General features: G+C 41.4%; 1 protein-coding gene across 6 annotated transcripts in view; it reads right to left on the bottom strand.

Annotated features, from left to right (window-relative positions):
• Window positions 1–26,021, bottom strand: part of CREB5 (cAMP responsive element binding protein 5) — a 387,508-nt gene that overhangs the window by 280,228 nt on the left and 81,259 nt on the right. For all 6 annotated transcript variants that reach the window (XM_084896981.1, XM_084896984.1, XM_084896985.1 and 3 more), the window contains one exon: window positions 23,485–23,606. In XM_084896981.1, coding sequence (XP_084753107.1) covers window positions 23,485–23,606 — 122 coding nt within the window. The remainder of the gene's footprint in view (window positions 1–23,484; window positions 23,607–26,021) is intronic.

Genomic DNA, 26,021 nt, shown 5'->3' with positions numbered 1-26,021 from the left:
TTCCTTTATTCTTAGTTTTCCTTCCTCTTCTTTTCTCCTTTTCTTCTCCCTCCCTCCCCTCCTTTCATCTTTTGTTTCTTCCTCTCTCTTCCTCCTTTTTTTCCCATTCTTTTACTCTTCCTTCCTTACATCCTTCTTCCCTTCCTTCTGCCCCTCCCCCTTTCTTCTTTCTTTCCTTCCATCCTCCTTGCACTCTTCCTAAAGAAAATAGCTTAACCATGGAAGACTTGGATATTTGCAGCCAGCAGAGGACAAAGCCTCCACTGTTCAGCCCACAAGTATGAGTCTTTCTGCAGAAAGATGTGAATTTTTTATCAAATCAGGCCTGACCCAGCATTCCTAGCAAGGCTGCCCTTGCATGACTGTCCTGGGCCTTATTTCAGGAGGGGCTATAAATAGGGGATCGTGCTATTGGCAAAGGGTTCCCCTTATCTCACTGCATAATCACCCAGGACTGGGAGGAACCCCAAATGGGAGCAGCAGCACATAGCCTTCCAATAAGAAACAAATTGTTAGGGAAGAATGAATTCCTAAAAATAAGTACACAACAAGAGGGAAGTGATGCGAGACAGCAGCAGTTTGAGAACTCAGACTCATGGGTCAGAGAGTTGGGTTCAAATCTGGGTTTGTCATTTGGTAGCTATTTGACCCTGGGAAAATCACTTCATCTTTCTGTATCTTTTCCCCAATCTCCAAAAGGCAAAACCAGAGACACCTGCCTCAAAGGATTGTTGTGAGGACTAAATCAATTAATATGAAGCTTTACATAAGTGTTTGTCATAATGAGATGAAGACAGTATGTGAATACTCAAGCCTTTAAAACAAGTGTAAGTGAATGAAAGCAAGATGAATAGAAAGAGGCAGTAAAAAAGAAGAGAAGAAAATATTCTCTTATTTGAAAATTCTTATATTTGGAGGAAAGTGAGTAAAGAAGGAGTACCCCCCACCCCCTCGCACTGGAATGCCTGCTGGAAATGTCATTTTGCTGTTGTAATAGTTCTGCAAGAGGCCCCCCAATCAGTGGAGGGATTGCCTTAAGGACGACTTAGCTTACAATAGTGTTCTACCTCCAACCCAAGTAAAGGGGTCCAAGTAGTCCTCCTGCCGCTGGGAGTTGGAAGAGCCCAGAGAGGGCTCTGGAGGGAGGTGCAGGGTGGGGCTAAGACAGGAGGCCAAAGCATCCATCCGCCCTTCCTATAAGCCAAGGCCTCCCCATTCTGCTTAATAAAGAGTCCCTTGTCTTTCGCCATACAGAGTAATCTCTGAAAGACTACAGTTTGAGAATGAGCCAAGAGCCAGTGGGAAATTCTCTAGCAAATTGGACAAGGAGACAACAATATGAAGGGTAACTGGATCAAAACACCTCGTTTTTTCCTTTCTGGAAATTCCTATCCCTGAGGCCTGAGGCACTGTTGGTCTGGGATTCTTTTCATCAAGAGTTGCCTGGCTAATACTCTTCACAAAGCAGATACAGATTTGCTTTTCCAGGGCTGAGTGACAGGATCTGGGTCCCCAGAACATAGCTGAAAAACCCTGTTTCCAAAGCAAATGCTGGAGTCCAAGTGTGACCTGCTATTGTGACTCATAAATGTTTTCACTTGTTTTTTATTTTAAAAGATGTTGACCCATCCCGTGAAGCACCATTTATAAGGAGAAAAGGGGAGAGGAAAGAGGAGTAGAATGAGGGGGAGGAGGAGAAAGAAGAGGAGGAGGAGGAGAAGGAGGAGGAATGAGAGGAGAAGGACAGGGGGAGGAGGGAAAAGGAGTAGAAGGAGGGGGGGAAAGGGAAGGGGAGAAGTGAGGAGAAGACTGGACCAGGACTTACCTCTGAGGGACTTGGCTCAGGATGGGCACCCCACAATATACTCATGTTTGGTTATTGTACCAAAAAGTAAAAAGCTGGCAGTGGAATTTTAAGCTCCTTTGGAACAAAGAGGAGGCCATCTTTGCCCAATTCTGGGCTAAGCCATTGAAGGCTTCTTATAAAGAATAATGTTATATATGACACAGAGCTCAAAATCCTATAAAAATTTCCCTTAAAGCTTCTAGAAATTATGAGTGGGAAACTTGTCATCAAGTAGAAATAAAACACTTTTAGGAAATACACTTTCCGAAATGAGTTATTTGTCACATGACTTTCTTATGTGATATGTGTGATGGGACTTTCTGCATGAATTACATCACCATCTCCATGTAAAGTGCAGGTGTAGACAAAAGAAAAGGACAATAATTCTGATGGAACTGGCAAGGCAGGCAATCATAGATTCCATGTGTCTACGGCCCTGAGCAAGTTATCTGGCCTCAGTAACCTTTCTATAACCAGGGACAGTTACCTGTCCTCCTAAAATTGTGTTTATGTATTTATAAAGGTTGAATAAGGTAGGTTATAAAAGCATGGTTTTACCTTCATCACTTAAATTCCATTTCCTGAAAGGCTGCCTCTGTAGCATGTATCCCACCTAATTTAGCTGTCCCATTGTATGTCCTAAGAATTATCATCCCATCCCTGTTTTCTCCAAAATGGAGAATTTTTACTATGTGACAAACACAGTTCTAAGCTATTGCCTATATTCTTTCTTTTCTATAACCTAGATACTATTGTTTTATTATCCTATGTTACAGATGATAAAACTAAGGCTGAAAAGTATATTAACTTCCCCAAGATTGCATAGTTGGGAAAACAGTTAATTTGGTTCAGAACTCTGTGCTCTTCCAGCTGCTTACATGGTCACATTAGACTCATGGTTAATAAATAAATCTGTTTTCAACAACTTTGACAGTACATTTTCCTAAATGTCTTTAAAAAAACAAAAATAAGCAAACAGGAAACCTTCTTACTTAAAGGCCTGAGGCACTGCTGATCTGAGACCCTTTTCCACTTGATATTGTCAGGATGTTACTGTTCACAACATAGGGACAGAGGGACTTTCCCATGGTTGGGGTCTGTATTAGATCTCTACTATTGCATAACAAACCACCCAAAAACTTAGTAGTGAAAAAACAATAAGCAGCACTTGTAAGCTCAGAGTCTCTCTAGGTGAGGAATTCAAATGGTTTAACAGAGTGCTTCTAACTCAGGATGTTGCTGAGGCTGCACTCATTTGAAGGTTTGACTGGGGCTGGAAGATCTGTTCCAAGATGGGTCATTCATACATCTGTTGGGACAGGCGGCCATATGACTTCTCCACAGCACCATTTGGGTGTCCTCACTTCATGACAGTAACTTCCTCCAAACCCTACAAAACCTGTTTCACAAGCAAATACTGTAGTCTCAAATTGAATCAGTAGTTTTCCACTGAAAAAGTTTTAGCCTCAGTTTTTAGTTAGGTCTCAACACTCCTCACTATTGGTCTATTTTCAGAATTGCAATGTAAAGAGAATATGAATAAGTCTGTCAGATGGTATTATTGGTTGAACTGTGTCTCTCCACAAATTCATATGTTGAAGACCTAACCTTCAGTATTTCAGTTTGTCAACTTATTTGGAAATAGAGTTGTTGCAGATATAATGAGTTGAGATAGAGTTAAGTTGGGCCTCTAATCCAATATTCTAAGTATCCTTATAAAAAGGGGAAATTTGAACAGAGACATCCAAAAGGAGAACACCATATGAATATGAAGGCAGAGATTCTGGTGATGTATCTACAAGCCAAGGAATACCCCAAGACCGCCAACAAACCACCAGAAGCTAGGAGAAAGGCCTGGAACATATCCTCTCTCACAGCTCTCATAAGGAATTAACCCTGCCCACACATTGGTCTTGGACATCAAGCCTCCAGAACTACACGACAATAAACTTTTGTTGCTTAAGCCATCCAGTCTGTGGTACTTTATTACGTAAGTCTAGGAATCTAATACAGATGGTAGGAAGAATAACTAGACATGTCTAGTACCAAGAGATCTCTAAAGGACAAGGGGGAGTGGTTCTATTGAATCCATGGATTTTGGGAGTTTTCCTCAAAAGATTACATGGAGACTCTTTCCTGCTACCCATTAAAAAACTGACCTTCCAAAAGCACATTTCCAAGTAAAACTGGCGAAAATGAAGAGTGGACAGTCAGGGTTTCCTGATCTCGCCCAAGAAAGCAGAAATTTTATTACTCTTTTCATGACCACGAGGTATTTCCTAAGCTCGTTAAGCACATTTTTCCTGCAGAAAATCTTGTCTTAAGGCTACTGCCCCCAGCTCCTCCAGCCTCCGTCATCAGACAGGCCACCCGCTCCTCCAGCCTCCGTCATCAGACAGGATAAAAGGCAGGCGCGAGGGTGGAGATGAGAGGGGACGCTGGAGAGGTCCAACTCTGCTTGTTGATTTTGAGACACACTTGCACTCTGACTGGGCCATCACAACTGTGGTCAGAGCATTCTGAATCTGAAGAACACAAACAAAGCTCACTGTGGCAAAAGGCCAGGATAAAGTTTTCTTCAGCATCATACAGGGAGGGCGACTTTGCATAGCCTTTTATATGATAATCACAGCTCCTTTGGATGTATTGAACTCTGCGGCAAGAAGGAAAAATAAATAAATAAGGCTGACTAATGACTTGTTTCCCCAGAGGACACTTTTTATGGGATCATATGTTTTTTCAGCTTTTCAGTCACAGTTTCCTGCTTGGACGTTAGGAGTGGCTATGGCTTCGTGCAGTCTGGACAGCTGCCTGAGCCACCTCTGAGTGAAGGCAGAGGGTCCAGCTGGACCACAGCACCTTCCCAGGTCACAGCAATGGCGAACCTTGTCTCCTGAGATGAGCTACACGCAGCGGCAGGCCTTTCAACACCTTCCTGGCCAGGCAGGACCCTTCTCATCCGGCAGAGTGAGGGAAACAAGGGTCGAGTGGATTGGGAGCCTGTGACAAACAGTCTGCAGGCATTTAAAAGCAGTAACAGCAACCCTGAACTGCTTTTGTTCCTGCTGCATCCCACCACCACCCCCTTTCAGTATCAAGGGGGACTTTGGGAATTGGTTAGTCTTGAGTTTAAATCCCTACTTTGTCACTGGGACTAAGAACAAGTCATTGAGTTTCTGAGCTTTTTTTAAAATATGTTTTTATTGATTTTAGAAAGAGGAAGGGAGAGGGAGGAAAAAACATCGATGAGAGAAGCATCAATGGGCTGCCTCCTGCACGCCCCATACTGGGGATCAAGTCCATCACTCTGGCATGTGCCCTGACTGGGAATTCAATTGGCGACCTCTCCATCCATGGGACAACACTCAACCAACAGAACTACACCTGTCAGGGCTGAGATTCATTTCTTATCAGTAATATTGTGTTAAAATCTGCCTCAAAGAACTCTTATGGGGATAAGAGATAATGTTTGTAAAATAGCTGGCAGATAGTAGGTGTCAGTTAGCAGTCCCTAGCGTCATTATCAAGTTTCCCAAATACCTCCACCATCAAGGAAACTTTCCTACAGGTTAGCATATGGAAAGGTAATGCAAAGTGTTTTGGAGCCAAACTAATCTAGCAGTTGGGTTGAATTAACAAGCAAGCAAAAAACCATAATCCTCCAGCTCCCTCTACTCAACTTTTTTATGTCACTACTTTAGAGTGGGAGGAAATTATTCTGGAATGCCTTCTGTTTTGCTCTCCCCTGTAGAGGACCACGGGGCTAGGAGAGACAGGATGGAAGAAGCAAGAGTGACAAATTCATTCTTTAATTTCCCCACCTTGGATTGGGTGGTTCAGAGAATGACGAGGTTGATTAAAATGCACCACCCTTGTACTATTGGGTAATTGCAGTTTAATTATACTGAGGGCAGTGGTTTTATCATATTAAATTTTTGGGAAAAGTCACAAGATGAGTCATGGAAAATATTTTGATAAAATTGTGGAAACTTGGGACATCTGTAATTTTTTTTTCCTCTTGCCTCACTCCTTTCCTACTTTCTTGATCCACCCTTTTCTGCCTGCCAACAGGGCTCCCTGCAGGGAGCCATGCTGAGAATGCTCATTTTCCTGCCTCAGCATCTACTCCTGAGGCTTTGCCAGAGTTGAGCTTCCCAGTCAATCGACCCCTTGCCTGCACTCTAGGGTGGGGTTTCTGCATCCAGCTCCTTCCAGAAGGCCAGCTGGTCTGGGGACATAACCATCAAGTCACACAGTAATGTTATGGAAACCAGTTGTGTGTGCCAGACCATGGCTTTAGTGTTGCTCACATAGAAGAACTGGGAATCTGTTGCCTTTCCTCATAAATCACATTCCCCCACCTCTAAGTTTGTTGCCTCAGAAAAACTGGGCTGTTTCCTTGGTTATGGTGACTTACTGCAAAGTCATTTGATGCTCTGCCCTCTCATTGCCTCTCTGGGGGTCCAGCCTTGAAGCAACAGACCCAGAATAGGCCCTGAAAATTATGGAGGTCCCACCCCAAAGATATTCTGAGATAGATAATGGTCAGAGGATGGCCAAAGGAGGGAAATAAATATCATAATCTTCCTTGAAAAATGAGAAACATGCCTATTCTGTTGTGGCAAGCCTTTTTTTTTTTAACCTAAAGCATTTGCCAAGATAATAGTAATTATAATCACAACCGCTCACTTTTATAACACATTGAAGCTTATAAACTACTTTCACATAATTTAGAATTGAAACACTAAGCCTCCTTGATGTCACTGCATCCTCAACAACTATCTGTAGGTTGTTTTTTGTCACCATAAAAATATTCCCCTTGAAAATTTCTAATCAATTAGTGTAGACTCAATTATAACTCATATTGGGAAAATCTGCTTACTTGAATACAGACAGAAACTAGGGACTCCAAGGTTTCAAGAAATCTTTGGACATACTGGAAATATCCTGAAGTGTCAGTACATTCAAAGAGAGAATGGATGGGACAAGTGTCAACATAGCTCTCACTTGAACTAAACAAAACATATTTTTCATTTATTAAGTATGTTCTATGTGTAAGGCAATGTGCTGGAAACTTCACGTGTAATTTTGTCTAAACCCTACATCATTTTGCAAGGTAGAGAGACATGGAAGCTCAGAGAAGTTAAGTGACTTGGTTAAAATGGTGGATGGATAACAGACTTCTTCAAGCTTCTAAACTGCCAATGTCCATTATAAACCCAAGTGAAGGGTAAGATTAAACTAATAGTGAACATATTTGACAAAGGAATTCCTAGAGCAATGGTTTTCTTATAACAGTGGTTTTCAAAGTGTGATCTCCAGGCCAGCAACATCAGCCTCACTTTAAAACCTGCCACACTCTAACTTCCTGAAGTTGTCTAGGTTGGGCCCCATAATTTGTATTTTTGGGTAGTTAATGAGTGATATTGGTTATGCTGGTGATTCTGATGCAAGAGTTTTTCAAGGAAGGCATTTTGGTAAACATTGAAATAGAATTATTTGTGTGACACTATCTTTAGATATCTGACAAGAGGACAGATGCTTACTGGGGCAGAAAGTTGGTCTTTCAGCTCCTACTTAGGAAGGAATAATAGTAACTGTGGCTGCAATAATCTCAAACTTGTGCTTGGAAAATGGAAAAGCCCATTCATGCCTGCTCCACTGAAACTAACCAGGTTGGCACAAAAGGGTCAGGATGTATGTCCCATCTCAGCTTTAATTCCCTAACAAGTTGCTCTCTCCTCTGATACAAGGTGGGAAACTCAAGATGGTGCCACCATCACTAATTTAGTATTTCACAATATTCCCATTTTTTTTGTTAGGCCATAAACAGCCCCTGATCGGCCCTCTATCTCGATTGGGAGCAGGACGGGCCAATATCCCATGTCCCCTGTCTCCCCACACTGGCCGGGTCCTGGTGGGTCCCCATTGGGGAGGGCCAGCCAGATCCCGCCATGTGCACAAGTTTGTGCACCAGGCCTCTAGTTTATATACAATTACAGAATGGAGAGTATTACTGAGCATGTAACATTTGCAAAAAAACAACAACAACAACAAAAAAAACAAAAACAAGAATGAATGTATGGTTATGGAGCCCTGGTCCAAGTTTGTGTGGATCTGTGCATGAAGCAATATTCTCTCCTGGACCCCTACCCCAGGTGGATCAGAACTGGAAGGCAGGCAGCACCTCTTTTGGGCATAACTGGCCTTGAAATTTTCAGCATGGCCAGCTCAGGTGGCTGCACAGACTGTTTTCTCCAATCAGGCCAAGCTTGACCAAGCCATGAATTCAGCCTTGATGGTGGATCTGACCAAAGAGAAAGTTTATTTTTCTTTCCCAATAATATTCTGAAATACCTAAAACTCTAGTAGTCCTGAACACCCAGATGCTGAGAGCAGCACATCTTTCCAGGAAGTTACTCAAATGCCAATGAAGACCAGTGAGATATACTGGTGGCATAGACAGTTTTGTGGGTAAGTAACTAAGGAATAGGTGAGCCTGTTCTAAAAATTTTAAGATTTAATTTTGATCTGTCTCATGGGAATGTCTATTCTATTGCTCTGAAGAAATCATCCTTAAACATTTTTTTGACCTGGAAGTCAGCTTAGCCAACATCTGTCAAACCTTCTTAAAAGGAAACAGTGAGTACACTGCATTACCTGGCTGGGAAAGGAAACGCTGGGGAAGCCCTGACTTTTGACTTATATGAGAATCACCTGTAACAACAGAAAGACTATCTCCTGCTGGGTATAGGTCAAACTACTAAACCCGCTCCAGTTTAGGCCAAGAGACTAAAACCTTTGGAAGGCCCATCGCCGTGATTAAAGGGACTTCTGAATCCCAAATACCATATAAAATTTTGGGGAAATTATGGGCATAGAATATTTCTTAATTTCCTATCCCAGATTTGATACAAAAGTCTCATCCTCAGGTGTGTGTATAGTGAAGAAGAGAACAAGAATGATTGAGCTCCACTGCATACACATTACTGTGCTTTACATAGGTTTCATTTAGCATCAATACCACCCTATGAGATGAGTAATTATTATCACCATTGTACAGATGAGAAGCACAAAGCTCATAATATTAGGTTACTTAACCAAGACCACTACTGATACCTGCCACTCTCCCCAACACACACACACACACACACACACACACACACACACACACACACTACTGAATTAGGGGATTAGGGAATCCTTAGTTTAGTCCTATTATACTGTAGGATGCAAAACATTTGTCTCACTTTATTTCAAGTGTTGGCATTTTGAGTGATATCCTATTGACTGACCCTATGATATTCCAGCGATTGACATATATAAAACTTTGTTGAATGCATAGATGAATTTCTAATTCAAAGTTTTGTGTTTTTTAATACTTTTTAGATGAAGATATTCTACACAATATAGCTATTAACTCATAACTTCATTATTAGGTATTTTTCATCTTTAATCATTTTAGATCCTGCATGAGCACAGCCTATATGCCAGCAATTACTCTTGATGTTAATGCCCAAAATCCTATGACACCCAATGAGAGTGGCATAGCAACCCTCTGAAACCCACGGCAATGCCCTAACAGATCAGAGCAATGTTCTCCCCAGTGTGCTCTCCTGAGGCAGTCATTCAGCGAATAGCACTCTATTCGAATCTAATGTAGGCTCCAAACAAGCTCCACTCAACCAATGTTCATTTCATTTTAGGAAAGCAGTGATCACTAGGACCAGTTTGGAAAGACTGTCCCATGCCTGGGTTGGAACTGAAATTATACCTTTTGGTGAATAGATCAGTCATGGTGAACTGCATACCTTTGGAGATATTGAGAAAGGCATCATAATGAGCAAGCTGCCTTTTTTTCTGAGGTTTCAGGGTCAGCCATGCTGTCTGCAGCCACAGCCACGGAACATGGAGGAATTGATATTGGAAACCTACTGAGCCCAGAGGAGGATTTAAAAGACTAGGATAGAGTGGGTGCAGCCAAGGTAGTTTTTTTATTTTTCTTATTTGTGCAGGTCAAACTCAGCTTGATGTTTTGTAAAGCATCCACTGAACATTTAAAAATATAAATTAGCATGTATTAAACATGCATGTGCCATTAAGAAATAAAGATAGGAACAGGCCATCTGAAGTAGTGAGAAGCACATGAACTCTCCAGCAGACAGTCCTGTGTACAAATACTAAACCTGTCACTCCCTGTAGCTTTGTGGCTTTCAGAAAATTACTCAATCTCTTCAGCCTTAACTCCTTACTATGTAAAATGAGGGTAAAATATCTATCTGATAGAATTGTTGTGATGATCAGGTAATAAAATAAACAAAACTTATAGCACCATGTCTGACAAATAGTAGAAACTCAATAAACGATGGTGATTTTATTATTACTCACTTATAAACTCATTTCTAATAATTTGGTGGCATATTTTCCCGCTATGTCCACATTTATATTAAATAGGCTTTTAACTCGTCTCTCTAAACACATTGTTTTCAGAGAATCATGGCAACTGTGAGTTGGAAAGAAATTTAGCAGTCATATAATCCAACCTGGATACAATCATAAAGGATAAATTATATCCTCTCCCGAAACATCTTCCTGGCACACAAGCTCTCTCTGTGCAGCAACCTCCCTGGCCCTCCCCCTCCAACCCCTCCTTGTATGGCCATAAGCCCAGCACTCTGGGAAGGAGGGCCATGGAAGCACTTTGAAGAAGACAGACATTTGAAAGCTGCACCGAGTCAGCCATTCATATGCACAGGGCATGGCTCTGTTGGATGGGGTATTTGCTGTTTGATAAAAAGCCAGTAAGTCTTAAAGGGATAAATGAGATTCAGAAACACATGACTTCTCAGTGGAAGGTAAAAGAAACCCAGTCATTTAGGAGAGGCCATTGCTATTTTAAAATCTATTCAATACAGCGATGGACGCAGTAGAGGGGGTTATAAATAAACAATAAATCATGCAATTATTACTGTTTGAATTTTGGCAAGATCATAAAAAGAGCAGGGGTATAATCAGGAAATAATAGAAAAGATCTGCAAGGCACCCCTGCAATTAGTGATAAACAGAACTTGGCTCCGATCTGGACTCCCAATATGGCTCTCATTAGAGAGCTCTGGGACCTGTTCCTGGGCAGACCTCTAGCTTGGGGAGAAGTGAGGTAACCAAAATGTCAGTGCGCGTACACACACACACACACACACACACACACACACACGCACGCACGCACCCCTCTATTCAGATAATCTTTTACTTGCGTATTATAACCACCTGGGCTGAAATGACTACCTTATGCCCAGGGAAGACCAGTCCATGGTCTTCCGAAACTCTAATTGAGATGTTTCCGTTTCTCAGCTTTCTGACTCTTTCCTTTGTCAGACCATAAACACGCACACATGCACATGCACATACACACAGGCACTGTGCAATGGGCGCCTTCCCTCATCTTTCCTTGCCTCTTTCCTTTCACGTCCTTTTATTAATGGTACCTCTTAAAGAGATAAATGCCCCCACACAAGTGATACCACTTAAACAGATAAATAGTGCACGCTGGAGAGACACGGAGAGCATGAGAGAAAACCCTGTCTTATTAGACTGGAAACAGACACACTACATTAATGCAAAAAATCAGCATATGGTTCTAATAGGCTTTCTTAAAATGATTTATCAGCTGTGATTAAGCCCTCAACCAGCATGTCTATCTTCATAAATAAAGCAAAAGTGCACCTTGCTCTCAAATGTATCTGCAGTATCTTATTACCCAGCCCTGGACCATGCACTCCATTTATAACACGGCTCTGGGGAGCCAGGAATTTGTGTGCAGCACAAAGTGTGTGCTCTACAGAGGCTGCCAAGATTTAGGACTCTTATCTCAGAGATAGTCTTACTAAAAATCCATTATAATGAAGGTTTATCCCCTCTCTCTGTGCCACGGAGCTCGGCATCGCTGAAATATGAACAGGTAATTAAAAGGATATGCTTGATTTTACAATGAGCCCAGCGACACAGAATCACCAAACAGCTGTTGGGAAAGGCATTTGGCAGGAGGAACAGGTTACCTCTGCCAGGGGCTGGGGGTAGGGCGGGGGGTAGAAAAAGAGGACCACTCTAAAAATCAGACTGGGTCTTTTTCTTCTTTTCTATGCCAGGGAGGGACAACTGCAAATATGAGCCATCTTTGTCGCGACTTCATTCTGAAGCTGGCCAATATGTCAAATGGTCTCAGCGGCAAAGTTGAAAGTGAAGGAGATCACAGACACCCTGAGCAGGGAATGAGGAAGGAAGTGCCTCAACTTCGCAAGGGAGGTGGAGGAAGTCGGGGGAAACGTGTGAGCTCAGTAAGTCATATGTGGATGTTTGAAAACTGACCATTTCATGCTCACGGGGCATGGCTCTGTTGGAGTGGTATTTACTGCTGATAAAAAGCCAGGAAGTCCAGGAGGATGAGCTGAACGAATCCCCCACAAAGCATCTAAGCAAAGCATTTTCGTGGCTAACTTCCTTTCAAGCCATTCCTAGGACACAGAGAGCTCCATTCGCCCTCCTCCTTCTAACAGCAGCCTCAGGCAGAGATCAGAACAACTGTGCCCTGCTCTCTGCGAGCCTCTCCGGCCTTTCTCTCCACGGCCACATCAGTTTGACCAAAGCGCAAGTATGAGATCTCGCTACTCCTTCATAACAACAGGCAATGCTACATGATTTAGGCAGGTTTGCTGTGGCATGGTGAAATTTCTGTCAAAAGGCAGTAGACTTTAGGATGGGGAAAAGTGTAAAATCTCATAAAAGAAAATGTGCTTGGACTATTTCATCAGAGCTGCTAACAAATTGTTTTGCCTGTGAAAAGCGCAGAGGCTCCGGTGAGGAGTGCTCTGGTAGCTGTCGTCTGGGAGTGTCCACGCCATTAGAAGAACAGACTAATGAGTCAAAATGGCTCCTCTCCCGCCATCAGTTGTATTGTGGTCCCTTCACCTCTCTCACCACTAATGGTGAGTCAGCTCTAAGTTCACACCCAGCAGATGGGCGAATCCATGGTATCCCTGTCACAATCAGGGGGCAGCAGATGTCTGCTAAAGCTGGTGTTAAAGGGACATTGTAGGTGATCCAAGGTGATGGTCAGAGTAATGAGGAATATTCATAGCCCGGAGTGTCCACTTTACCTAATCATGCGCTCCTGTATGATACAAATAAATACAACTCTAACAGAGACCTGGAAAAGGAGCTATTTCCATCCTCCTGCTGTGCAGGGAGGAGTCGCTGTTTCTGGCAGTGAGGTCTCCACTGTGTTTCTGTCTCTGTGAATGTGGACTTTGGATTTCTGTTCCCAAGACCCCTTTTTGGATGATTCTTTCAGTCAACATCAGAAAAACGTCCAAAGTGAGGTATGTGACATAGTATGTGAATATAACACTATCTACCTGGGAACTAACTTTATTTTCTAATCTCCAGGTCTCAACAATTTGAACCACATATGTACATAACTCCAAGGTTATAAGCTAACGGTGAGAAAGTGAAGCCATGCGTGCTTTTAGAGACTGGTGTAATGGCGTCTTGATCTCTTGCCCTTGTCCTGAATCCGGGCAATACTATGCATTACTTCTCCACAGCCCACGTCTGGGTTGTTGTCAATCACACCGGAAGTGCTGGAGGCCATTTTCAGGGGGACCAGCAGCACAGAGATATCACAGTGCATATCTCTTCACTATGGCACATCCCGCTGCAAAAAACACTGCCAGGACTCTGGACCGCCTTGTTTCCTGCCAGCTGCTTGGGCACCAACCAAGTGGGGTAGAAGGGTGGGGCTCCCACACAGTTCAGGTTCTAGAGCTCTGCAATTGCAGGCTCACCCTGGAAAGGACGGCGATGCCTAGGCAGCCATGCCAACAAGTCCAGCAATAGTCTCATGTTCATAAATCCTCTGGGAACGTTCCTAAGCTGTGTGCATAGCAAATCACACCGGGAGAAGCGAGGAAGGGGGCCACTTCTTTGAGAGCAGCTGTTATTCAAAATGCCCAGCGAAGCATCATCTGTAGTCAATCAATCCGACAGCCACCCATACATGACTGTTTTTCTTCTTTGGGGACATGACTGCCTGCAGAGCCTGAATAAGCCCCTACCCAAACACAAAGCCACACCGGGCACCAACTGAGGTCATTCTGGTCAGCTCTGTGATCAACTTTCAGAGTTTTCGTAAAACAGATGGTGCACTCTGCACATAACTCAGATCCCAGGGTTGCCTGTGGCTGTAGCCACACTCCATTCAAAATGCAGGGGTTCGTCTGGCTTCATGGAGAAGACTGGGGAAGTCCCCACAGTGCCAGATAATGACTGCAGAGTTGGCAGGTGAGACTAGCCCGCCTCCTAGGCCAAAAATTTTCCAATAAAACAGCTCACATTTGCCATTAGGTCAAATATTAAAAATAATAATAATCTACATATATAACACTAAGTCAGTGGTCGGCAAACTCATTAGTCAACAGAGCCAAATATCAAGAGTACAATGATTGAAATTTCTTTTGAGAGCCCAATTTTTTAAACTTAAACTTCTTCTAATGACACTTCTTCAAAAGAGACTCACCCAGGCCGTGGTATTTTGTGAAAGAGCCACACTCAAGGGGTCAAAGAGCCGTAAGTGGCTCGCGAGCTGCAGTTTGCCCACCACAGGTCTAAGTTAACCAACATGAGTGAGTTTAATTAGAAAGTAGTTGCTTAGAGGCAACCTGAGAGTAAAGTTTTTGGCATTCCATTTGATTCTGAAAACAAATGAGAGAACTGGCCTTGTCCCCAGAAAAGTCAGAAGTTCAAAGAGGTTTAAAAGAGTTTTTTAGCCTAGCAAGTGTGGCTCAGTAGTTGAGTGCCAACTCATGAACCAGGAGGTCATGTTTGGATTCTGGGTCAGGGCACATGCCCAGGTTGAGGGATCAATCTACAATAGGGTATATGCAGGAGCAGTGATTCTCTCTCATCATTCATGTTTCTATCTCTCCCCCTCCGTTCCTCTCTAAAATCAATAAAAACATGTATTAAAAAATAGTCATTTATATCTCAAAAAACGAAGAACAAAAGGAAGCCCAGCAACGTTCTGGAAAAGACCACAGCCAATAGCCCATCATACCTGGGATGCGAGCACCATCCCAGCCAAAAAGTAAGGATCAAGCGAGTGACACTGTGTGTGTCTGACCACTTCTTCATCCAACTAGCTGGTGAGTCCCTCTGGTTCATCAGCACAGTTAGTTCCCAAAAGTGTAGGAAGGTGGTACAGGTAATTTAGAGGGAAAGCCCTGACATTTTGTAAACTTTCCTAGGCCTCTGGGCTCTGGGTGTAGTTGGGTAAAGCACATAGAAAATGTTCCTTTGGGTTCTGATGTGAAAAATCAGTAATTGCACCACAAGTTTGAGTTGACAGCCAACGTGCTGGAAATGTGGACAGGAGGAATGCATGGAATCCCAGTTCCTGGCCTCAGCCTTATCAATATGGAAATAACTTAACAACACACAAATGCTAAAAACAGGGTTCCCAGAGCAAATCACTCCCATACCTGCTCTCAATGTTCACCTGGATTTATGAGATGACGGAGGCAGGGACTCTTGCAACCATTATATTATTTTCCTCTTCCCTTTTTACAATGTCAGTTTTTGATCCCATCTCTGTGAGGGGCCCAGGCTTACCCGATTCTTAGCAGCAGATGCTCACTGTGTCGTCTAACATTTGGTCCAATTTTCCAAATTGGGGGTGGGTGTTTTCTGCCTAGAACGAAAGCTTCCTCTTTTAGTCATTTTGTTTTAATCTGGCCCAGAAAACAGATCTGTTTAGCTACTTGCCTTGGGACTATGAATGTAGGGCCTCACAGAGGACAGTACTGTTTCCTCTGCAGATCCTGGGCCTCCTACCCCCAGATACACACTGGTTCTGTGCCTATCTGGTATGTTGGAAGTCCTGAATACTCAAAGCTGGGCATGGATGCCTTCAGAGGACAGTGTCCATTCACTGTTGTGATCCCACTTGGGTTAATACCTTGAAATCCCAGTCTGACTTGCCTGTCTCCAGATGGGTAAGATGTGATTTTAATGAGCTGGAAACCCAACCCAACATGGAACAGAAAAATCATGCTGCCTCCTGGGAAAAGCTGCCCCTTCCTGGGCCCTTAACACTGAGCTTCATAATTGTTTTAGTGAAGATTCTTCCAGCCAAATAATTCAATTGGGCCAATTGTCAACTAGAGTAAGGCTGCCTGCTGGGAAGGCGGGCCAGACAAGAGGTCCTCACAGCCCCAGTCCGGGTTGATTGTTGTCCCTGGGGAACTTCAGTGCTCCACCATGTTTTTGTTATTTTTTGTTTCTTTTCTTGGTCAATTTTTTAATTTTTCCGCTCCCTCCTTTATCCCTGCTTTGGTTCTTTAAAATGCATTCCATGTATAGAATATTGTAGAATCAAGGCTATGTTTAACATCATTCAAACAATAGACTTTCTTTCATACCTATGACATCCCACACCAACCCTTCTACTTTTAACAGTGCAATATTTGAAGAAACTTTTAACTGCAAATGACAGGCAAGCAGCTTCAAGAAGACATTCTTTAAAACTCTTAAATATTTCTGTTAAAGATGCATTCCATTCTATAATAATACTTAATGTGAAGCATTTCTTTAAAGTTAGGCTGGAGGCCAAAAAACTTTCTTGGAATTTGCAGCAATAAATAACCCAGTAGGAAGTGATGATGGTCTAGACCTGAGGTGATCGAAATGGAAAATAAAGAGAAGATACGAGGACTCTTTCCTAGGAAAGTTGACAGCAGTGAAGGGGCACAGGAGGGTTGGGGAGGCAAGCTGATTGCTGTGGTGGGTGAGTGATTAGCCTCTGTCAGAACCAGGGGAATCAGACTTGGCACTGAATTTGCACTGGAAACTCTGAAGACAGTTCTGGGTAAGTTGAGTTCCAAACAGCAGTGTTATATTCCAATGAGAATGTCAATAACAGGTGGAGGTTAGAGATAAATATTGAAGTCCAGCATAAGGACTAGATGTAGACGTAAAGAATTGTCAGGGAGGAGTTGGTTGAGAATGAGTGAATGAGTGGAGTAGCTATGAGAATGTGTGAATTCTCTGAAGAGAAAGTGTAAACAGAAACCACCTGTGAGTAGATACAATCAAAAGACAAAGCAGCAGAAGCAGAATAGAGAGGTGGGGAAAAAGCCAGAACATGTCCATCCTGCCCCTGGCTCCCCTTAGTGAGTGCCTATCAACTCTCTTTCTTGATAGTTTATTCCCCTGTATTTAAAATGGGGACGATAGTACTGGCATAACCACCTATAATTATTCCATTAGTGAAGGGACCAATAACAAGTGATCATGAATAACAAGTTCAAAATGTCATATATGCTTCTCATGAATATGATCACTATCATTTTCAGTCACAACTGAACAAGAAATACTGGTGCAAGAGAACATGGTTTTATTCTGCAAACTCTTCAACACAAATAGGGAGGTTCCACCAATCAATGTTCATTTTCCTCTAGCAATCTTCATGTTTTATTGTAAAAAGGGAAAACAGTCTCAATCCCGTGTAATTCATAGATGCAAGTGGAAACAAATACCTATGAGAATACCCATCACAACCAGGAGTAAATCTAAAACCTTTCTAACTCAAACTTGAGCCTGTGAGACCCTTGTGACCATATTTAAAAAGACCTCAGTTAGCCCAGCTGGCGTGGCTCAGTGGTTGAGCACATACCTATGAATCCAGAGATCATGGTTCCATTCCCTGTCAAGGCACATGGTTGTGGGCTCAATCCCCAGTAGGGGGCGGGCAGAAGGCAGCCAATCAATGATTTTCTCTCATCATTGATGTTGTTTTCTCTCTCTCTCTCTCTCTCTCTCTCTCTCTCTCTCTCTCTCTCTCTCTCTCCCCCTTCCTCTCTGAAATCAATAAAAATATTTTTAAGAGAGATCCCTGCCTTGCCAGAATAAATGTTATATATATATATATATATATATATATATATATATATATATATATATATATTCCATGACAAGAAAACTTAATTGCTTAATACTGAACTCAGAGAACAATAACACCTGCCACTTACAGGCAGAGAGACATCCATCTGCAATTACTGCCACCACCACTGCTGCATAAGACACAGCCATGAACTGCCAAATGATTTAGCATTAGAAATTAGATCCTCTGCCTCAAGAGGTAAGATATGTTTTCTTTAGTGTGGAATTTAGGCCATGAGGACTCATCAATTAAGGTCCAAATTATCCAAATATACAGATTCTCCATGGGAGGAGATGGGCAAACCCCAAGTGGCTCTCAGTCAGAATTCCTGTAAGCCATGGGCCTTCCCTCCTCATCCATGCCAAACATACTTGATAGACTGCTCATTCTTTGCAAGGTAATGAGCAATGCATTTTGCCACTTTGAGGATAATCTGACTCTCCACAAAACAAAATAGTTTTATAAAACAAAAACTACAAGTTTATTTTATTCCCCACTCCATTTTAAAATTGAGGCAGCACCTCAGATGACATCATGAGTCACTGACATATATGGAAATAGATGCCAACTCTTGCTAATCTCTGTGAAAACTGTACTTATTAATCCTAAATCCTAGGGAACTAACACACATGAAATAGCTTCCAGTTTATCTGTTTGCCATTTAGTTGTTTGCAGGAGTGGGATATGAAGACCAAGTCAATTTCTCTTTTCCAGTGTCAAATCCCACCTAAGTTGAAGGCATATTTTAAACCTATAAGGAGAAAGTTGTAGTGTACTAAAATGGGAAGCAAAAAATCCTTATAAGGGTTAGGATTTCCAGTTATTTGGGGAGAGGGAAAAATAGGTTGTCTCTTATAATATTGCCAGTAGGTATTTCCTTTTCAATGATGCTGATAAAAACAAAACAAAAAAATCCAAAAAGATCAAAAACAGTCTCATCCAGTGCAATTTAACAAGCATGGTGACATTTTAAATACCCAGATAAAACCAAGTTTAAGTTTCAGGATATTCCTTTCTCCAGACTTCTGGGGGAAGGGGGATAGTTTTACACAAATATCATAGAAAACATAACACAACCGGAAACATGCAGCTGTCGCAAGTCTGCTCAATTCTGTCTTTTCTTTTCCATCCAGCGCCACTTATACCTTCCCCAGAGAGCAGCTGGGCCAGCTAGTGGCTGATAGAACAAGACCCTGTAGGAAAGCAAAGCAAAGTGCCTCCCTGCATCCTCTCTCCCCCAAGAGCTGGTGGTGTCGGGTAACATGATTTCCAGGTACAGAATTTAATCAGATTGAGCAGCCCACTGTTCTGAGCTGAGACTGACCTGGCCTTGCCCTGTTCTGTGACTCCTGTTGAGCTGGGATGCAAGATCTTAAGATTGTAGCTTGTCCCTTGTTTCCATGTGTTAAACAGTCAACACCCTCTGGGAATACACTGCACTTTTCATCATTTGGGTAGGAATTCTAGCGCATGGAAATGTCCTAATTTGCTATTGCTGCATCAGCATAATGAGTCATATTTAGGTCCTATGGGAGAATAACAACACTTAGCACTTATACCAGCACTTTTCATCTTCAGGGTCTTTAACCACGTTGGGCTGGGATGTTAGATCTCTCTCAGGAAGACAAAGGAGTTAATTTCTAGTCCTTTCAACTCCCTTTTCCTTTCTTACACACGCACACAAATACACTTTCACAAAACTGTTATCAGATAGCAAACTTTCTCTGGCTTTCTAGATTTGCATTAGTCTATCTTAATAAAAAAAAAAAGAAATCAAATGTAAAAGGTTAATTCACCCTTTTCTTTCTTTCTTTTTCTTTTTAAAATAATCTTTTATACCCTCTAATATGGAACACAAAATCAGCCTTTCAACTGCCAATTGTTGGTCTCCATTCAGCATTACTGAAAGGGTTCCCATACTTGAATTGAATTTTCATGCCTCATGATCTTCTGTGTCATCGCTGGCCACTGAGGAGAGTTAAATGCCTTGTATTGGAAGATTCTGGAGGGCTCTGCCAAGTTCCATATTCCGACCTTTTCCTTACTTCATTTCCGTTCACTCCTGGCCCAGGTGATCCAGCTAGTCTCATGTGTTTAAACACCACCAGTCTGCCAATGACTCCCAGATTTACATCTCCAGACAGGTGGCCTCCTCCTTAATTAGACCTATATATCCACCTGTAGATTCATCTTCTCCATCTAAAATAATCCTCTCCATCTTCCCAACATGCCTGCTCATCTCCCAGGCAACTCCATTCTTCTAGTTGCTTCAGCTAAAAACCCAAATTTGTGCTTGATTCCATTATTTCTGCTACTCCTCAGATCTAACACATCGACCAATCCTAGTGACTCCCTCTTTGGAAAACCGGAATCTAACCACCCCTCCATCTCCATCTTGACTAGTATGCTAACCATCTTTAATCTAGACTCTTTCAGTACACTCCTAACTGGGCTTTCTCCTAACTGGTTGCTGGTGCCTTCCAACAGTTTACTTTCAACTCAGCACCCAAGGTAATGTTTCTAATATATAAATCAAATCTTATCGCTCTTCCGCTCAAAACCATTCTATGGTTCTCCATCTCACTCAGAGTAAAAGCCAAAGTCGCCAGGGCCTCCTGGATCTGCCCTCCCACAGCCACTCTTTTGCATTATTACTAGTATACACTCTCCTCCAACCCACTGAGCATCCTCTAGCCCCAGGGCTTTGTACTTATTGGATCTCCCCTTGTAACACTCTTCTCCCCAACACATACCTGGTTCAGGGCTTCTCCTCCTTCCTTCAGGTCTCTACCTCATGTCCAATCACCAGCCATGCCCTCCCTGACCACCCTGTGCCATTTCCCTGCCATATTTTTCTCCTTAGCACTAGTTACACATTTTATTGTCCTTACTTGCTTCTTGTTTGTCTTACCCACTAGAAGTAAGTTATGTGAATGCAAAGTTGTTTTATTTTCTTCTTACCAGCTTTAGTCAGTAGTATATTCACCAATGCCTTGGACAGTGCCTGCCAAGTGGCGGCCACTTGAAAATTTTTCTTGAATGAATAAATAATGAATAATAATTTCTCATCTGTTTTAGGACATGGACTAAGCCTGATTTCTAAGCCAGAGGCAAGCTTAATTTTTAAAAAAATAATCCTCACCTGAGGACATTTTTTCCATTGGTTTTCTTAAAGAAAGTGAAAAGGAGGGGAAGAGACAGAAAAAGAAACATTGATGTGAGAGAGACATAATGATTGCTTGCCTCCTACATGCACCCTAACTGGGGCGGGGGGGTCAAGCCTGCAAAAGAGGTATGTGCCCCTGACCAGAACTGAACCTGAGACCCCTCAGTCCACAAGCCATGGGAACTCAAGGCTGGATTTGGCTCATCTGGCTTGAACAAAGGGAAGAGGATACCTCAACAGCTTTAATGTTCTCCACCTTCCAGGGTGTGCAAGTGACGTGTGGGTATGAGATAGTGACCTGCTGAGAAGTCTGCTTCCAAACCATGGGGAAATCTGGCTGTAGGATCCCCACCACCAGATAACCATCAATAAATTATCACATAGCTAAGAGCAACATTTAAAAAAGAAAATACAACTATGCTAGTCCTCTTTTTCAACTTTGCTTGCCTAATTATCTTATTTTTTGAAGCTTAATTATTTACACTCTTTTTCAACTCATAATATAAGGTATAGCATGAAAATGTTTCTTAAATTAAAAATCTGGACCAGAGGAAATGTAAACTGGAATTGAAAGTCTAGTCTGGGAGGAAGTAAAATGCCCTCATAACTGTGTTCTACCAACTTCTCAAAGGTAAGCAGTAAGTTTGGCTTATGTTAACCGAGCAGTCAAAGCGAAAAGAGAAACAGAACCAGTTACATGATTCTCAGGTTCATGAGAAAAAAATATTTCAGTTCCTCAGGGGACGCAAACTATTTCCTGGAATTCAGATCTGCAAGAATTTCCTCCCACGGGACTTCATATAGGAGATCATGAGGGCTATATAATGGAGACCACCTAAAATCACAGCCCTACCATGGGCTTCCTAAAGCTGTCCTTGGTAAATGTCTTTAGGAAAAATCTAAGGCATCCACTTCAGTTAAAGCCACTCTGAAGACAGTTTGAATCAAGTACATACGGTTCATATAGTTCAGTATAATCTAAAACTCCAACTTTGAATAGATTGAGGAATGAATTAACTTAGTCTTTTACATATACCATGCCTATCAGGAGAGCTAAACTTACTACTCAACAAGGGAAATCTATTCAAGTGTTTGGTTTGGGGCTCTTCTTCTCTCTTGCTTTTTAAATTTTTTTTTTAAGAAACCTGTTTCTAATGCAATGAAATATAGAATATGAGCCTTTTATTTTCATTGTGTTAATTTTTTTTAAGTGCTTAGAACATTGTCTGGCAAATAAATGCTAAATAAGTGTTTGCTTAGAAAAAAAAAAGTTCCTTCCTATCACTGAGGTGGTAGGAATAGGGCATAAAGTATGAATGACAAATTAATCATAATCAAATAAAATGAGATTTTTATATCCCTCTTACTGTAACCTTCACCTATTCTCCTGTTTTGTTTTGTTTTTTTCTAAAACAGTATGGGCTGAATACAAGCCTTTGACTATTTTGATGTGAGAACGTGACATGAAAAACCTGGTGGAGAGGGATTATTAAAATTTCACATAGAAGAGGATTCAAAGGTTTTGAAACACTTAGGGAAACATCAGAGCCTTTTAAAATTTCTTCTCTGGATGGAACAGCTGGAACTTCAGAATCCATTACAACCTAGCTGGTCCTTCCTGCCAACCAACTTTCACATTTTAAGATTGTTCATGGAATGTGTCTAATTTGTTGTTTCATACATTTTGGGCACTCAATAATGCTCTATAAAAACAATGGAAAAAAATACTAAAATGCTTCATTATCACACTTACTTATGACTTCATTTCCTTTCTTTAATCTTATAAAGTGATTTGAAAATGCCAGCACAACATTACAATAAAATGGAATGTGTTCTGGAGGGATTCATAAAGTGGATTTTCTACACTTTCTATACCTCCAGTTAACATATTTATCTCAATAGCAACAGATGTTTCATAATATAACTAGGAAGTAACTGTGAACATGGTAGAGATCTATTGGACAGATTATGGACATCAAAGTTAAAACGTGGGTCAAAAATTAGACAAACCTCCTCTAATACTGCTATAATTTTTCACCTGTTGTCTCTTGACTCTTGTAAGGCTTGCTATTAAATATTTAGGAAAACAACTAGTTTTGAACAGAAAAAGTCTGTGAGTTTATCAGACTCAGATTCTAGAATCAGGTAGTGTGTTGTTTTAAAGGTTTTGGTGTTTTGTATTGTTTTGTTTGTGTGTGTGTGTGTGTATGTGTGTGTTTGTGTTTTTTGTTTTGTTTTGTTGCTTGAATTTAGTATTTCAGATACCAGTTTTTTCCCATGATTTTTCTAGCTTCAGGTTCTATCACAATCAGAGATTCATCCTTTTTTTTAAAAAAACAAAACAAACATTAAACAGACATTTGCAAATGGATAAAATACTGTTTAAGGGCCAATCAACTTGCAGTGCCATCCATTTCCACCAAGAGTTTCCACCAGGTGCTGGAGGAAGCACCTCTCAGGCATCCATCCCAGCAAACCTACCCGCTTACTGCTCTCCTCCTCCTGAGCCTTCCTGAACTCATGCTCTAGAGAGCAATCCAGCTCATTGAAGAGTCCCACTTCCTCGCAGTTCTTCAGGAACCTCGTTGGGGTCGGAGTCTGATCTGAAAACAGAGACCGAGTGATCATTCATGGGATCTTTTCCTCAAAAGCCAATAGGAAGCCTATATTCAATTCACAACTCTCCTCCCTTCACCTTAATTCAGATGCTAACTGGCCACCTATAATCTTCCAGCCCTTTAAATAAAGTGAGAATATGAAAGAAAATTAAACCATAAGTCCCAAAGAAGGAACATGGTGTGTAGTTGGCTACAGTAGGTAAGGGATTTCCAAACCTCCCTCCAGACAACTTGGGGAGGTCCTACCCTTGACTTGCTGGGTCCATATCACTGGAATTCACTGCAAAACTAACTGGAAAAAATATTTAACTAAAATCAGCCAAAAAATCTGCTGAGCCATGATAAGCCTAATTTCAGGGGCTGGGAGGAAAAGGGACTTTGTAGATTTTTATACCAAACAAAAAGGACTTTAGATTTTTATATCAAACAGACATGTGAATTCCTTTTTCATAAAAGAGTAGGAAAGTTTAGCAATTATCTCATTTTGAGAGTCATAGAGAATGATGAAAGGTTCCAAGTCAAATACATTCAACTCCTAACCCATTAAAAATATAATAATTAATTTTAGTTTTCTTTGCTATAGGTAAAATAATGTTCTGAGAATATTCTTTAAAAGGAATAAAATTTATTTCATATTTGGACTGTCTAGAGCAGCGGTCCTCATGGACCACTGGTTGGCGACTACTGATCTAGAGAGCTTATTACTTTGAAAACTGGAGGATCTCAAGCCACTATTTGTAGCTTAATATTTGCCCATTTTACAAACTATTTTCTCACAACATTCTCTATAATTTAGATCTCACAGATCCTGGGAAATAAGTAGGGTGTATATTATTTTAGAAATGAATTAGTTAAGTAACTTGAACAAGCTCACACAAATTATAACCATCTTATCACTATGAAGTCCTCTTCTACCTACAAACATACTCACTTCTCCCATCCAAGTACTAACCAGGCCCAACCCTGCTTAGCTTCCGAGATCAGACGAGATCGGGCGCGTTCAGGGTGGTATGGCCATAGACTTACTTCCCAATCTGAATCCTGAGCTTTGACCAGTCTCTCCTAGCTCCAAAGAACTCTGTTATATGTGTAAAAGACAACACTGGCAACCCAGAAATAGATTTGAAAGTGCAAGATATGGGGGAAATTACCTCAATTCTCTAGACCTCACAGTTCTCATCTTTTAAATCAAGTTCTAAAGTTACATGATTTTGTGAATTCTAAAATCACCATCGTAATGGGTTCCCTTCAAATGGCACAGTCATTAGGCCAAAGAAACATATGACCATTTAAAAGACAACAAAATAGGAATATGGTTGGTAAGATACTGGATATTAGGCCAGAGATAAGGGCTAGATATACAAATAAAGGGGCTTTCTGAATAGAAAGTGTAAGTAGTTAAGACCTGAAAGTGGAATAAAAGGACAACAAAATAGGAATATGGTTGGTAAGATACTGGATATTAGGCCAGAGATAAGGGCTAGATATACAAATAAAGGGGCTTTCTGAATAGAAGGTGTAAGTAGTTAAGACCTGAAAGTGGAATAAAATAGTGTGTGTGTGTGTGTGTGTATACATATTTTTCCATTTATTGAGTGCCTATTCCAAATCAGGCATAGTGCTAAGCGTTTTGTATGCACCATCTCATTAATGTTCACACCAATCACACTAAGTAAAAATTATTTTCCCCATTTTACTTATGAGGACACTGAAACTCACCCCAGGCCTAATTTAGAAATTGAGTTCCATAATCATATCAGTAATTGATAATCCTAACAATCTTTGGTTCTTTTGAAATATCTGGGAATCACTGAATCCTTCATACAATAAACTGTATTACAATCCCATAGACTCTCTACTATCTTGCAGAAACATTTTTGGTGACTAAAAAAACAGAAAATATCACATGTGAAAATTGAAATACTAGACCACTTGCCATCAGTTGGAATTTAGTTTTTCAGGTTTTACTTACCTTTTATTTCCCTACAATTCTTTATTGTAGATTTACAAGTTGAGGACCATGATTCCAGGGACAGAAAACAGTCATCCTGGAGGCTCCAAGTCCTGAACAGTGAGACGGGTTCAGGAGATGGCCCATGAAATTGAGTTCAGGCTAGCATCGGGGGCAAATCCCAAAACAAAGTTGACAGATGTTTTATGTCTCCTCTAAAGCAAAATCATTGCCAAATACCAGCTCACATATATCAGCAAAGGAGGCTGAAGAAGCATGGCCCATGGACAGAAATGTCTCTGTCTTCATGGGCCTCTCTACAACAATAGAAACAAAAGCGAGGGAACAAGGGGCGTCAGGGCTGTAAATGGAGTTGGTTCCTCCCACTCCAAGAGCAGAATACCCAGATGAAGGCCCCAGAGTCGTTGCCAAATGGGACTTTTTTTGTG

Source organism: Pipistrellus hanaki, assembly GCF_964339955.1.
Source record: "Pipistrellus hanaki genome assembly, chromosome: 10".
In the NCBI taxonomy this organism is placed as follows: Eukaryota; Metazoa; Chordata; class Mammalia; order Chiroptera; family Vespertilionidae; genus Pipistrellus; species Pipistrellus hanaki.
This window is presented reverse-complemented; position numbering and strand designations above follow the sequence as displayed.